The sequence below is a fragment of the Somniosus microcephalus genome, chromosome 29, assembly GCF_052327205.1.
Source record: "Somniosus microcephalus isolate GS21.2 chromosome 29, FLI_Smic_1.0, whole genome shotgun sequence".
NCBI classification, from domain to species: Eukaryota; Metazoa; Chordata; class Chondrichthyes; order Squaliformes; family Somniosidae; genus Somniosus; species Somniosus microcephalus.
The window spans coordinates 38044918-38059925 of record NC_141015.1 but is presented as its reverse complement, the minus strand read 5'-3'; the positions used below and the strand labels follow the sequence as shown (position 1 = coordinate 38059925).

The 15008-nt window shown below is 45.1% G+C and overlaps 1 protein-coding gene across 5 annotated transcripts in view; it reads right to left on the bottom strand.

Moving 5' to 3' along the window:
• Window positions 1–15008, bottom strand: part of LOC147098655 (prolyl 4-hydroxylase subunit alpha-1-like) — a 121577-nt gene that overhangs the window by 24331 nt on the left and 82238 nt on the right. For all 5 annotated transcript variants that reach the window (XM_085970635.1, XM_085970634.1, XM_085970636.1 and 2 more), the window contains 2 exons: window positions 14062–14238; window positions 12285–12355 (listed from right to left, as the gene is read on the bottom strand). In XM_085970635.1, the coding sequence (XP_085826761.1) occupies window positions 12285–12355; window positions 14062–14238 (248 nt within the window). The remainder of the gene's footprint in view (window positions 1–12284; window positions 12356–14061; window positions 14239–15008) is intronic.

The following is a 15008-nucleotide window of genomic DNA, read 5'->3' as shown; positions in this document are numbered from 1 at the left end:
CTATCAGACAGAAAGGTGGCGAAAAACCTGGCTCATAGGTTTTTTCTCCCCTCTGCAGATCAACATGGTCCGTGTTTCCACAGGATGGGGCGAGTTCTCCAGTTAATTCCCACTCTTCCTGCACCCTCTTCCCGATGTCTGTTCCGTTTAAATCAGTCAAGCCGAGAACAAGTGAAACTCTCCGACAGTCAGTCCTCAGGTTTCAATACCAATCAATGCTGGGGGTCACAAGGTGGCTTTCTGAACGCGAGCCTTACTTTCCGATGCTGATCGCCGGCCAGAGTGAAGTGCAGCACAACGAAAATTCACTGAAGCTAAATGTCCGATAATTGAAGAAACTAATTTTGAAGAACAGATAATAAAACCTCCCAAGTGTACAGTAGTTTTATGTTAGGCCACCGTGGATTCTTACACCCCCTCACCCAACCCCCAAAAAATGTCCATCTATTGTAAACTATTGGCAGGGTGCAATAACTACAGGAAACTTTTGTGCTATCCGGCACCGACGGGACCGAACTGTTGCCGTTCCCTCAAAACTGCCGGACAAACCAGCGTTAATGTTGAAGCATACGGACAGCTCCGTATCTGGCAACAAACACTGTTGCTTAGCAACAGCTTTTAAACAGTCGGCCGTACCTTGGAAGCGTCTCTGTCGCTTAGCAACAGCTTCAGAGAGACTTTGCAGAGCCTGACTGTTGGAAAAAAAAGCCACGAGAAGAAAAAAAAAACCTAACAAAACGGCTCCTGATTTTTGCCGGTGGCTCGAGCTTGCCGGACACTTAGCCTCTGGATAACACAAAGTTTCCTGTAATCAGCCTGCCATGGCGAGAGACCCTCTATATGTTATATAAAAGCTTTGAGCACATCCATCACACTCCAGATGTCACACTTTGAACAAAATAAAGCATAACTGAACCATCTTAAAAAAGTACAAAAAAAAACCCGTTATTTCCTGCTGTTTTTCTGACCTCGAGAGCTAACCACCTGCAGGTCATCGAAATAACGAGGAATCATAGAAGTTTATGGCACAGAAGGAGGCCATTCGGCCCAGCGTGTCTGTGCCGGCCGAAAAAGAGCTATCCAGTCTAATCCCACTTTCCAGCTCTTGGTCCATAGCCCTGTAGGTTACGGCGCATCAAGTGCATATCCAAGTACAGGAAACACTGTTATATCCGGCACCGACCTGTTGCCGATCTATCAAAACTGCCGGACATACCAGCGTTAATGTTGAAGCATACGGAGCTTTTCATCGCCGTATCTGACAACAAACACTGTTGCTTAGCAACAGCTTCTAAACAGTCGGCCCGTACCTTGGAAGCGTCTCTGTAGCTTAGCAACAGCTTCAGAGAGACTTTCCAGAGCCTGACTGTTGGAAAAAAAAAGCCACGAGAAGAAAAAAAACCTAACAAAACGGCTCCTGATTTCTGCTGGTAGATCGAGGTTTCTGGACATACAACCTCCGGATAAACCAAAGTTTCCTGTACTGTACTTTTTAAATGTGATGAGGGTTTCTGGAGGAGCCAAACAGCTGCTATTCTGAAGAAACTTTTAACAGCAATTGCCTGTAATTGATCTCAGCATCAATTTAGATCGCTTCCCCGCAGGGAGTGCCTGAGCAGGGACCTTAAAAGTAACTGTTCATGTTAGCACCTAACAACTTTGAGCAATGCCATGGGAGATTAGAGAGTTAGTAAAAAAAAAACTTCAGTTCATAGCTTTTCTCCAGTTATTTTCCCCAGACATTTCCGAGAATGCTGTGCAACGTGCTTTATTTCTCGTCAGCAATTTTGCTAACATTCCCTGCATACTTTTGAGCAGTTTCCAAATATCAGTCCTGAAGCTAAAACAAAGAGACAGATGGGCAGGAGTAAGAATCTGGACTCAATGCCCAAGTTGTGAGCCAGCAGAGATCTTAGCGCCTCTCTCTCGTGTTTATTTCTCTTTCTGTCAGAAAGGATCTGAAGTAGACTTGAGCTCATCCAAAACGCTGCTGCCAGTGTCCTAACTCGCACCAAGTTCCGTTCACTCATCACCCCTGTGCTCGCTGACCTACATCGGCTCCCGGTATGGCAACACCTCAATTTTAAAATTCTCATCTTTGTTTTCAAATCCCTCCATGGCCTCGCCCCTCCCCATCTCTGTAATCTCCTCCAGCCCCACAACCCTTCGAGATTTCTGCGCTCCTCCAATTCTGGTCTCTTGTGCATCCCCGATTTTAATCACTCCGCCACTGTGCTTTCAGCTGCCTGGGCTCCAATCTCTGGAATTCCCTTCCTAAACCTCTCTGCCCTCCTTTAAGATGCTCCTTAAAACCTACCTCTTTGAGCAAGCTCTTGGTCATCTGTCCTAATACAGGAAACTTTGGTTTATCCGGAGGTTAACTGTCCGGAATGCTCGAGCCACTGGCAAAAATCAGGAGCCGTTTCGTTAGGTTTTTTTTTCTTTTTGTTGCTTTTTTTTCACCAGTCAGGCTCTGCAAGGTCTCGCTGAAACTGTTGCTAAGCTACAGAGACGCTTGCAAGGTACGGCCAACTGTTTAGAAGCTGTTGCTAAGCAACAGGGTTTGTTGCCAGATACGGAGCTCAAAATCTCTATGTTTCAACATTAGCGCTGGTTTGTCCGGCAGTTTTGATGGGACGGCAACAGCTCGGTCCCGTCGGTGCCGGATAGCACAAAGTTTCCTGTATCTCCTTACGTGGCTCGGAGTCAAATATTGTTTGATGACGCTCCCGTGAAGCGCCTTGGGATGTTTTACTAAGTTAAAGGCGCTATATAAATGAAAGTGGTTGTTGTTTCTGAACAAAAGGAGTGGTGTTTCGATGAGCTCTAATGACAAGACAACTCGAATACAAAAAGGCATAATTAAATTCAAGCCACGGCCTTTGGAGGCTATGATTTATTTGTATTAAATACAGGGTTCTGTGCCCTAAGTCTTTAATCTAAATTATTTTCTGGCCTTCATAGCGAGAGGATTCGAGTACAGGAGCAAGGATCTCTTGCTGCAGTTGTACAGGGCCTTGGTGAGACCACACCTTGAGTATTGTGTGCAGTTTTGGTCGCCTTATCTGAGGAAGGATGTTCTTGCCATGGAGGGAGTGCAGCGAAGATTCACCAGGCTGATACCTGGGATGGCAGGAATGACGTATGAGGAGAGATTGGGTCGATTGGGCTTATATTCGCTAGAGTTTAGAAGAATGAGAGGGGATCTCATTGAAACTTATAAAATTCTAACAGGACTAGACAGACTAGATGCAGGAAGGCTGTTCCCGATGGCGGGGGAGTCCAGAACCAGGGGTCACAGTCTAAGGATAAGGGGTAAGCCATTTAGGACTGAGATGAGGAGGAATTTCTTCACCCAGAGAGTGGTGAACCTGTGGAATTCTCTACCACAGAAGACAGTTGAGGCCAATTCATTAAATATATTCAAGAAGGAGTTAGATATATTTCTTAAGGCTAAGGGGATCAAGGGATATGGGGAGAAAGCAGGGACAGGGTCTTGAATTTGGATGATCAGCCATGATCGCACTGAATGGCGGAGCAGGCTCGAGGGGCCGAACAGCCTACTCCTGCTCCTATCTTCTATGTTTCTATTTTCATTAATGATTTGGAGGAAAGCATTAATGGTGCCAGTATTAAATTTTCAAATGATATGAAAGTGTCTGCAAAGATTGGTAATAAGGAACAGATTAATAGGTTCCAAGCTGATTTGAAGAAGCTCAGTGACTGGGCTTATAAATAGTAGATGCCATTTAATATGGAGAGGCGCTGTGTTATGCACATGTTGCCAAGCAGGTCTAATCCAGGCATGGAACTATTTTGAACAGGGCAGTGAAAAGGTAGGACTAGGCAAGTCCAGCGCCCCACAGGCACAGAACCAGCTGCCTCCCCTTAATTAGTGTTTGGCCTGACTAAACTGGCAACATGAAAGCGTCAGTTAAGCATGCCCCCCGCCCCCCCCAAGGGACTTGATCAAGTGCCTAACCCACTAATAATTTCCACGGCTGGGTTCGTCCATCCACACTGATTTTTAAAACCAAAAATGTGTTTAAAATGATGAGTTGAGGGGAAATTAGAACAAACTGCCGTGCACTTCCCACCACCACTAAAAGTAAATGAGCAGGAGAGGCACTCGGGGGCAGTTGTCAAGACCACTGATTTGCACTTTTCATGAAAAAGAGACAAGAATCTCTGAACACGATACCCAAAAACCATCAGTAAAAAATCACAGAATTCTATGCAGTAAAAAACAATATTTGACTTACTCAGTCACCACAAAACAGGAGCCATCAATGATCAATCACTGAAGGTTCAAAGCAATGCGGGAAAGCCAGCAGGGTTCTGGAATGTATTACCGGGTCAGTAGAGTACAAAATTAAGAACACTATACCATGGTTATATAAGGCTTTAGTGTAGGTTTGTGCCCAGATTTGGTTCCCACATCTAGTAATGGATCAAGGCTCTGGGGAGTGTACAAAGGAGGGCAACAAGGGATGAGACCTAAAAACTTAGATTTCTTACTAATAAAAACAGAAAATGTTGGAAATACTCAGCAGGTCAGGCAGCATCTGTGGAGAGAGAAACAGAGTCAAAGTTTCAGGTCGATGACCTTTCAACCACCGGCCTGAAACTAATCCCACCACTGCCAGAATTTGAGTCCGATCATCTTTGGGGCACAGATTTAAAGTCATTGGTGGGGAGTTGAGGAGAAATGTTTTCACCCAGAGGGTGGTGGGGTTCTGGAACGCGCACAGTGGTTTTTAACATGTCCCTCTTTTTGCATGTAGAATTTCTTAGTCAAAAAAATAAATAAGCGGTCTGTATAAATTTGCAGCAAAAGGTGCCATAATCATCAATGCTTTAGTGTGACAGACATCACACAAAGTTCACCCACAGCCATCGTTAGCACGAGATCCCAGAACAGACCCATCCATCAAATTACCAGGTAACACATATAAATGACAGATAGGAGCTATCTTCTATTGAGTAATTTCAAGAAGGGAATCTCAATTCAGCACTCTATAGATGATTATAAAGTGCTCGAGTTGCAGTCTCAGTTTAAGAGGTCATCAAACCCCTTTGATAAGATTACTGCCTTGTAATTACACCCAGCTACCCATTATACTTGCAATAGGAGCACACCAACGGCTGGCTCATAAACAGTTAAACCGATCAAAGCCACGACTGCAAATCCAGATGGCAGTCAGACTGTGGAGAACCATTACATTTCTGACTTCAGCATGGTCTCCCCCCATCGAAGAAAGAGGACGAGACTAAACGAGGCAAAACCTTATGCCGTTTATATGATATCCACAGCAAGGCAGGGCTGGTGACATCGCTAAAACAAAAGTTATGCCAAACGAGTACATGTCACAGCCACGTCAGCAGCCGTCCCAGAGGACGGTGGGATTGGAATGCTGCTGCCCAATTATTCCAGAGGCTGCTCAAGGAGGCCAGCTTCATGCCATTCTCTACTCCAAGATAGGGCATCTTTTTAGACTGATTTAAATCAGCTTCCGTTCATTATTGGGGATTACACAGCTAGAAGTGTGACATTTCTGTGACAAGGGTGTCAGCCGTACACCAGAGTCTACAGCACATAATCCAAGCTGACATTTAAGTGCAGTGTTGAGGCTTCAAATTCATGTTCATAAAAGGCCTAAAGCTCTGCTCAATTTAGCTTCAAATTCTTCCACGAGTTTCTACTTAAGTGGAAGTTCTTGAATTTTAATGTCCATAGCAATTAGTTCAGCTCTGAGCAGTTGCTGTAACTTCTTATGTTGTTTAGTTTAAAGTTTCATGCCGACTCTGATGAGGCCTTAAGAGGTTCTGGATCTCTAGCTTGTGAGCAGCCCGCAGATCTCCCAGAGTTCTGCACTCTCAGAGGTGCCGTCTTTCGGATGAAAGGTTAAAGCAAGGCCCTGCCTGTGCTCGCAGGTGGATGTAAAAGATCCTATGGTACTATCCCTTATCGGAGCAAGGATGTTCTTGCCATGGAGGGAGTGCAGCGAAGATTCACCAGACTGATACCTGGGATGGCAGGAATGACGTATGAGGAGAGATTGGGTCGATTGGGCTTATACTCGCTGGAGTTTAGAAGAATGAGAGGGGATCTCATTGAAACTTATTAAATTCTAACAGGACTAGACAGACTAGATGCAGGAAGGATGTTCCCGATGGCGGGGAGTCCAGAACCAGGGGTCACAGTCTAAAGATAAGGGGTAAGCCATTTAGGACAGAGATGAGGAGGAATTTCTTCACCCAGAGAGTGGTGAACCTGTGGAATTCTCTACCACACAGGGCAGTTGAGGCCAATTCATTAAATATATTCAAGAAGGAGTTAGATATATTTCTTAAGGCTAAAGGGATCAAGGGATATGGGGAGAAGGCAGGGACAGGGTACTGAATTTGGATGATCAGCCATGATCTCATTGAATGGCGGCGCAGGCTCAAGGGGCCGAATGGCCTACTCCTGCTCCTATCTTCTGTGTTTCTATTCGAAGTGCAGGGGAGTGCTCCCGGTGTCCTGGTCAATGTTCCCTGTAATTTCTTTTGGCCCTGTGTGGCCCCTTTAAGGGACTGCGCGAGCCATTCAAAATACCGCACACGTGCGGGTTTTCACATTGAAAAGCCGGCTGTGCGGGTTCCCTGGAGCGCTGCGCAGTTTAAGGGGAACATTGGTCCTGGCCAATATTTATCCTTCAACCGACATCACTAAAACAGTTTATCTGATTGTGGGTTGTGGGACCTTGCTGTGCGCAAATTGGCTGCCACGTTGCCTACATTACAGCAGTGACTACACTTCAAAAGTAATTTATTGGCTGTGAAGCGCTTTGGGATGCCCCGAGGTTGTGAAAGGCGCTGCAGAAAAGCAAACTTGTTCTTTCTGGTGCACATGGGGCTGACATGTTTGAAGAAGAATCCAGGCTTCAGAAGAGACCAAGAGGGTACACTATGATAACTGAATGACCAATAGCGGAGAATAGCGGTAATACACAAAGCTATCTGTCCAGTTGCCGCCCTGTGGTCTCTAAAGGCAATGCATGGATTTCTGATTTCACAACAGATGATGTTTGATTTCGCGCTTTACTGTCCAGACACCAGGGAGAGAGAGAATGGAAAGGAAAAGCTGTTCGCATCACGCACAGCAATACAGCCCATACCTCCCTATGCTAACTGTAAACTGCAATGAACAGTGTTTTCTTGGTTATAAAGGTTATTTTTAGAGCTGACCCTTCCTGAGCAGACTCCGCACCCTGCAATTACAGCGCATGCTATTCCCTCTGGCCTGTAATAAAAAGAATTCGCAAAGGTTTTCCACATTTTTCAGCTACAAAAGCCAAGTTCCACTTTTACAAGTCTGACCGAGATTTCCTGGGGCTGGGTCGTGTAGAAACTTGACAGTAATTCAAACTTAAAAGAGAAAGGAAATCTGTCCATTTTATTCCAATGCACAACGAGCTCAGGTGAACTAATGCGGAGATAGCTCCCGCTTATGATTAGCGTGAAGCTGCAACAGGAGGTATAATTTCAGCTGAGGAAGCCATAGGCATGTTACAGTTTGCCTTAGTGCTCTTGGCCTTGGCAGGATTGGTGGGTGGAGAATAGCAATAGTCCCTACCAATGTTCCCTCTAATTTTCTTTTGGGCCCATGCGGCCCCTTTAACGGGCCATTCAAAATTCCGCGCATGCGCGTTTTTTTTGTTTAAAAGCCGGCTCACAGGCTGCACAGGACCAGCGCTGCACTGCCGCGCAGCTTAAAAGGAACGTTGGTCCCTACTCGCTTCTCCATTCCTGCTCCAATTTAGAAGTGCGATGCAGAGCATTTGCGGTAAAGCTTGCATCCTAAAGCAGTGGTTTTCAAACTATTTTGTGTGGGGTCTGCCTGCAAAGATCGACACACACCCAGGCACCCTCTGTACTCAACTCTGAAAGACTGCTTCAGCCAGCCAAAAGAAAACTGTATTATCACTGCAGAGAGCAGTGATTGCTGGACAGCAACACTAATAATGAGGAAAAAAAGAAAGAGATAACTGGAGATGCTGTGCTTGTGGCGCTTGGTATACCCAACCCCAGACAGACCAAAACCTGATGACTTTTCAGATCCTTTGGGATCTTGTATTTGTTATGGACTCACCCACACGTGGAAACAGTTTCTCCACATCATATTTTAAAAACCATTCTCAGGTCTCCTCTTAATTTTATCTTTTCCAGAGAAGAGAGCCCTGGCCTGCTCAATCTTTCCTGATAGTTTCATCCTCTCAATTCTGGTAACACACTTGGAAATCTTTTGTGCACTTTCTCCATAGAAACATAGAAGATAGGAGCAGGAGTAGGCCATTCGGCCCCTCGAGCCTGCTCCGCCATTCAATGAGATCATGGCTGATCATCCAAATTCAGTACCCTGTCCCTGCTTTCTCCCCATATCCCTTGATCCCTTTAGCCTTAAGAAATATATCTAACTCCTTCTTGAATATATTTAATGAATTGGCCTCAACTGCCTTGTGTGGTAGAGAATGCCACAGGTTCACCACTCTCTGGGTGAAGAAATTCCTCCTCATCTCAGTCCTAAATGGCTTACCCCTTATCCTTAGACTGTGACCCCTGGTTCTGGACTCCCCACCCCCCCCCCCCCAATCGGGAACATCCTTCCTGCATCTAGTCTGCCTAGTCCTGTTAGAATTTTATAAGTTTCAATGAGATCCCCTCTCATTCTTCTAAACTCTAGCGAATATAAGCCTAATCGACCCAATCTCTCTTCATACGTCATTCTTGCCATCCCAGGTATCAGCCTGGTGAATCTTCGCTGCACTCTCTCCATGGCAAGGATAAGGTGACCAACACTGCATACAATACTCCAGGTGTGGTCTCACCAAGACCCTGTACAACTGCAGCAAGACAGCCTTGCTCCTGTACTCGAATCCTCTCGCTATGAAGGCCAACATACCATTTGCCTTCTTAACCGCCTGCTGCACCTGCATGCTTACCTTCAGCGACTGGTGCACAAGGATACCCAGGTCTCGTTGCACTTCCCCTTTTCCCAATCTATTGCCGTTCAGATAATAATCTGTCTTCCTGTTTCTGCCACCGAAGTGGATAACCTCGCATTTATCCACATTATACTGCATTTGCCATGCATCTACCCAATCACCCAACCTGTCCAAATCATACTGGAGTTTCTCTGCGTCCTCCTCACAGCACACACGCCCACCCAGCTTTGTGTCGTCTGCAAACTTGGAGATATTACATCTAGTTCATTTATATATATTGTGAATAGCTGGGGTCCTAGCACTGATCCCTGCGGTACCCATCTAGTCACTGCTTGCCACTCGGAAAAAGACCCGTTTATTCCAACTCTTTGCTTCCTGTCTGCCAACCAGTTCTCTATCCAAGACAGTACCTTACCCCCAATCCCGTGTGCTTTAACTTTGCACGCTAATCTCTTATCCAGTTCAATATATTTTTTGTAGATGAAGACTAGAAAGGCACACAACACTCCAAGTGTGGTCTAACCAAGGTTTTATATAAATGTATTACCTCCCTTCTTTTGTATTCCATTCCTGGGATGAGAGGGCTGTCCTATGAGGAGAGATTGAGTAGAATGGGCTTATACTCTCTGGAGTTTAGAAGAATGAGAGGTGATCTCATTGAAACATATAAAATTCTTAAAGGGCTTTACAGAGTAGATGCTGAGAGGCTGTTTCCCCTGGCTGGAGAGTCTAGAACTAGGGGGCATAGTCTCAGGATAAGGGGTCGGCTGTTTAAGACTGAGATGAAGAGAAATTTCTTCACTCAGAGGGTGGTGAATCTTTGGAATTCCCTACCCCAGAGGGCTGTGGATGCTCGGTGGTTGAGTATATTCAAGACAGCGATCGATAGATTTTTGGGCACCAAGGGAATCAAAGGATATGGGGATCGGGCGGGAAAGTGCAGTTGATGTAAAAGTTCGGCCATGGTCTCATTGAATGGTGGAGCAGGCTCGAGGGGCCGTATGGCCTACTCATGTTCCTAGTTCTTACATTCTTATTTCTCTAGAAAAGAACCCCAGGTGCTTTAAACAATTTAAATAATTTGTTTAAATGCATATTTAGCCGATCTAGTGGGAGCGGTTATACACAGAGAAACTCAGCTTAGACTGAATGTCACAGTTGCTCCAATCTCTCAAGCCACCACACTAATAACTCTCCGACCTCTTCCACCTAGAGGGACAAGGGCAGCAGGCGCACGGGAACACCACCACCTCCAAGTTCCCCTCCAAGTCACAGACCATCCTGACTTGGAAATATATCGGCCGTTCCTCCATCATCGCTGGGTCAGAATCCTGGAACTCCCTCCCTAACAGCACTGTGGGAGCACCTTCACCACACGGACTGCAGCGGTTCAAGAAGGTGGCTCACCACCACCTTCTCAAGGGGCAATCAGGGATGGGCAATAAATGCTGGCCTTGCCAGCGATGCCCACATCCCATTTACAAATTTTAAAAAACACGTGCACTTATAGCATTCCTTCCCTCCCCAGCAAATAAGCACTTTGTGAAGACTGTTACTTGCTATAATTTTTAAACAGACACTGGTGAATAAAAAAACCCACACAGCTAATTGCAAAGCCTGTGATGTAAAAAAAACGAAGAGTCAGATTTAGCACTCTACAAAAATAAGCATTTTGATAATACGCTACACTCTGCCTTCATTGCAACACAGTGCTCAAGAGCCAAGGGTGTTGTGTGTGAGATGCACAATATAGGGCATAATTGAACACAAAATACCAGTGAGTGAAACACAATGCAAGAGGAAAAACAGTCTTGTTATCAATATGATGACATTCGTGCTTGTGTGCTGGTTGTAATGAATCTGTAAACACATTTCCAGATTTGCTACAACATTGGAAAATATCAGATGTTAAGAGAAAGAGTAAGTAGTACAGGAAACTTTCGATTAACCGGCCCCTAAATAACCGGAACGCTCTATCCACCGGCAAAATTCAGGAGTCGGTTCAGGTAACTTTTATTACTTTTTTTTACTCCATTTGTTGCTGTGCAAGGGTGTAGCTGAAGCTGTTGCTAAGCTACAGAGACGCTTGCAACTTGTGCCGATTGTTTTGAAGCTGTAAGCAACAGGGTTTGTTGCTTTATACGGAGCTCTGAGCTCCGTATCTTTTACTATAGCGTTCAGTTATCCGGAATTGATGATGAACCGGCAACACGTCAGTCCCATGCGTGCCGGATACCAGAAAGTTTCCTGTAGAAAGGTCAGAAATGCATGATTTGTACCACTGCTGTTTACATAAGCAGTCGTCTCACTATGCAAACACAAGTGGCATTATTAAAGAAAAAATAGCTAGAAATATTAAGAGGACAAGAGAACCCTGTCGAGAAACTAGCTCTCAGAATTTATTTACATTTTAAATTTCAACTCACTGACGAGCTGTAATTTCTGCTTCTCCAATCAATCAGTTTCTGATTGGAGAAGCAAAAATTGACACCTCATCATACAAATGACTAGTTGCTTGTACCCTCCCCCCGAGATCACACTAATGCTTCGTGTGGTCCTGGAACTTTGTTATTCCAGGCACTGGGTAATTCAAGTCTTTTATCACTTTCTCAGTTAGTCAGTGCAAAGTTCAACGGGACTTTTGAGGAGTTGGACAAAAAAAAAAAATCCCCCACCATAAACCACAGAGGTGCTGAAGCGGCTCACACTGTCAATGCGTGTGGTGGTAGACCTGTCCAGTGTTGTTGAACCGTTAAGAGTGTACCTCGTAACTTCCCCTTACCTTTTGGAGACTCTGTAAGTTGCAACAGTCAACTGGCCAGTCAAAGGGTCATGCACTGTGGCACGCTTCAGCTACAGAAAGAGAAAGGACAAATTTAATCCTGGAACAGCCAGATCACCACTCACTAGTGGAATTCTGGAAGCTTATGATTGGTCAGGATATGGGGGGGGTGGCCAGAGAAAAGGAAGATGGCGCAAGTATTATATCTGGGGCCGAGTTCCATTTCAGTGTCCTTTCACTTCTTAAGATTTGGTTTTCTTGAACCTCAAGGTGAGGATGGGGGGGGGGGGGGGGGGGAAATGGGCGATTGCATCTGTTTTAGCTGCTGGCACATATTAGAACTACACCGCACATTTTTGCAATTCATCGACGTGATGACAATTCAGCCCTGCTCTTAAGTCGTCACCTTTTCCCCAGCTTCACGTCGGTGGATGCCAGTTTCCAAAAAACACGCACGGTTTGAACAAGATGCAGCAGCTTCACTGTGAAGAGGAGCCGGCACAGCTCTCGCTTACCTTTTGCTTATTCTGTAATGAGCTGTCTCCAGCACGCCAGTTATTGGGTTAGAAATGGTGGCTCGTCTCAGCTGTGAAGCCAACCAATCAGAAAAAGAACAAGAAGATTATTACCAGCTTGACTGGATGTCGAACAGGACCAATCAGAACCCTTCCAGTGGGGGGGGGGGGGGGGGAAACCAAGCCCATCACTCTGGAACGATCGCTCTTGGCCCTTTCACCACAATCATTGGCTCATGTGCAGTCCGTGACGACACCAACAACTTTGTAAAACTGAAATTCTTGGTAAGCCCACTGGGAACGTGACTAACAATCACAGCAGTGGCATTCCTCAAACGACCTTAGTGATCGGAACATGAATTTTTCAATTCTACCGTTAGTTTACCACATAAGCATATAATAACATTTATTATATGGTAACCAATCACAAGGGCAAATCCGATTTTATTCTAGGTCACCAAACGATGCAAACAAGTATCAAATAAGATTTGTGAACACATTTTCAAATTCCTTTGACCATTTGGCCATTGTTTGTTGTCGAGAATTTCCTCTGCCTTTTGGCTGCAAGGGTTCTATGCGACAGTTTCATTCCAGTTCTTATTGGCCACTGGTTTACCGTACAAAACTGCACCCAATTCAGCATTAATTGCCACTAAATTAGCAATCTCACTCAGAGTTCAAAGGATGAAGTATTCCAAACGCAGGTTTTATAACCAAGGTTAGATGATTTTGTGGCAACTCAAGTACATTTTATTTCCCGTAGAACAAAAAGGAGTTTTTCTGTGCTCTCTGAAATGGTTGCTGATGGGGAGTTAGGAAATCTGCTTTTCATGATAGACTTGTGCAGATCCTGCACTACTCCATCAGTTACACACGTTATCAAACAGCAGTGCCAGGGACCCGGGTTCGAATCCGGCCTCGGGTGACTGTCTGTGTGGAGTTTGCACATTCTCCCCGTGTTTGCATGGGTTTCCTCCGGGTGCTCCGGTTTCCTCCCACAGTCCAAAGATGTGCGGGTTAGGTTGATTGGCTATGATAAATTGACCCTTAGTGTTAGGGGGATTAAATACGTGGGGTTACGGGGATAGGGTGGGATATGTGTTGGTGTAGGGATTACGGGGATCGGGTGGGATATGTGTCGGTGCAGGCTCGATGGGCCGAAATGGCCTCTATCTGCACTGTGGGGTTTCTGTGAATCTCTACAACGCCCTCAGTGTTGGAAGCCAAATGCACGCTTGCAGGGTCTCAGGCACAAGATCCAACACCGAGGGTTGAATTTTAGGTGGGATACTGAAAATGGATGATTCGGTTGCTTTTTGTTCGGGTTGGGGCTTAAAAAAAAGTTTTAAACTATTTTCTGATGCATTGACACCATTTTTTTTTTTTTTTTTTTTAAGAAAGAGAGCATGGTCCCCTTCTTGAGTTTCTCCACATGACATGCATCCCTCAACAAAGCGGCAGGCAAGTGATCTGCACTCAGTTCTTGAACCAATGTTGCACTGCACCCACATTGCTGTTCACAGCAGCCTTAATATTACGCTCTTAAAAGTGCCCAAGACTCAATTTGACCATTTCAAACAGTCTAACAGCTGTCTCAATGCACTGAGTGTGGAGGAAGGGTGTAAATGATGCAGTAGGACCTTCCAAGAGGGAGTGAAAAATAGCACAAAGTAAGTTTCATTGAAGGGCAAATCACCCTAGCTCACAATTGCCCACTTTGTAACAGAGCCAGTGAACTAGCGCACAAAAACCACCTCGGAATGGCGCGATGTCTTACCCTTGGCTTTGCCAACTCTTTCACTCGCTCAATTTCCTGGTCAGAAATGATATCAATGAAGCGGATAATTCGAGGTTTGTCCCATTCATCCTCCTGTTTCACAGGTCGCAGAATGTACAGTGGGCTCCTGTTTGCGTCTGAATAGCGGCAAAAGAGCTTTTTCTGCCTTCGAGGACTCTGCACAGAAACAGAAATGAAGACGGGCATTTATAATAGTGCTGTATCACATTTGTCGAAACATCTCAAAGTGCTCGATACCCTGATTTAATTTTTAGAGTGCAGTGACTATTAGAGAGAAATGCAGAACCGTTTTGCGCCAGCAATCTGCAGTAAATCGACGCGAGATGAAGAACCAGTTCATGTAAGAGCACTGGACTAATTTAGTGAAAAAAAATAACTTTGCATCAAAGAAGAAACACTGGATGCTGATCCATTCTTTACGTCTCCAAGAACAGATGAAAACCAATACCATACACATTGCCTACACAACCCAAACTCTGCAGATAAATAAATAGCAAAATCAGTAATATCACTCAGCCCAGTGCTACTCCAGTGGAAGCTTGGTGCTACTGGCTCAGTCCACTGCAATTAGCTGAACTAGACACACTACAATTTTTCAACGACAAATTATATTTATATAGTGCCTTTAACGCAATAAAACATTCCAAGGCGCTTCACAGGAGTGTTATAAAAAAAAAAATGACACCGAGCCATATAAGGGAGATGTTAGGGCAGATGACCAGAAGCTTGGTCGAAGAGGTAATTTTAAGGAGTGTCTTAAAGGAAGAAAGAGAAGTGGAGAGGCGAAGTGTTAGGGAGGGAATTCCAGAGCTTAGGACCTGGGCAGCTGAAGGCATGACTGCCAATGGTGGAGCATTTAAAATCAGGGATGTTCAAAAGGCTAGAGTAGGCGGAGCGGAGAAGTCCAGAGGGACTATAGGGCTGGA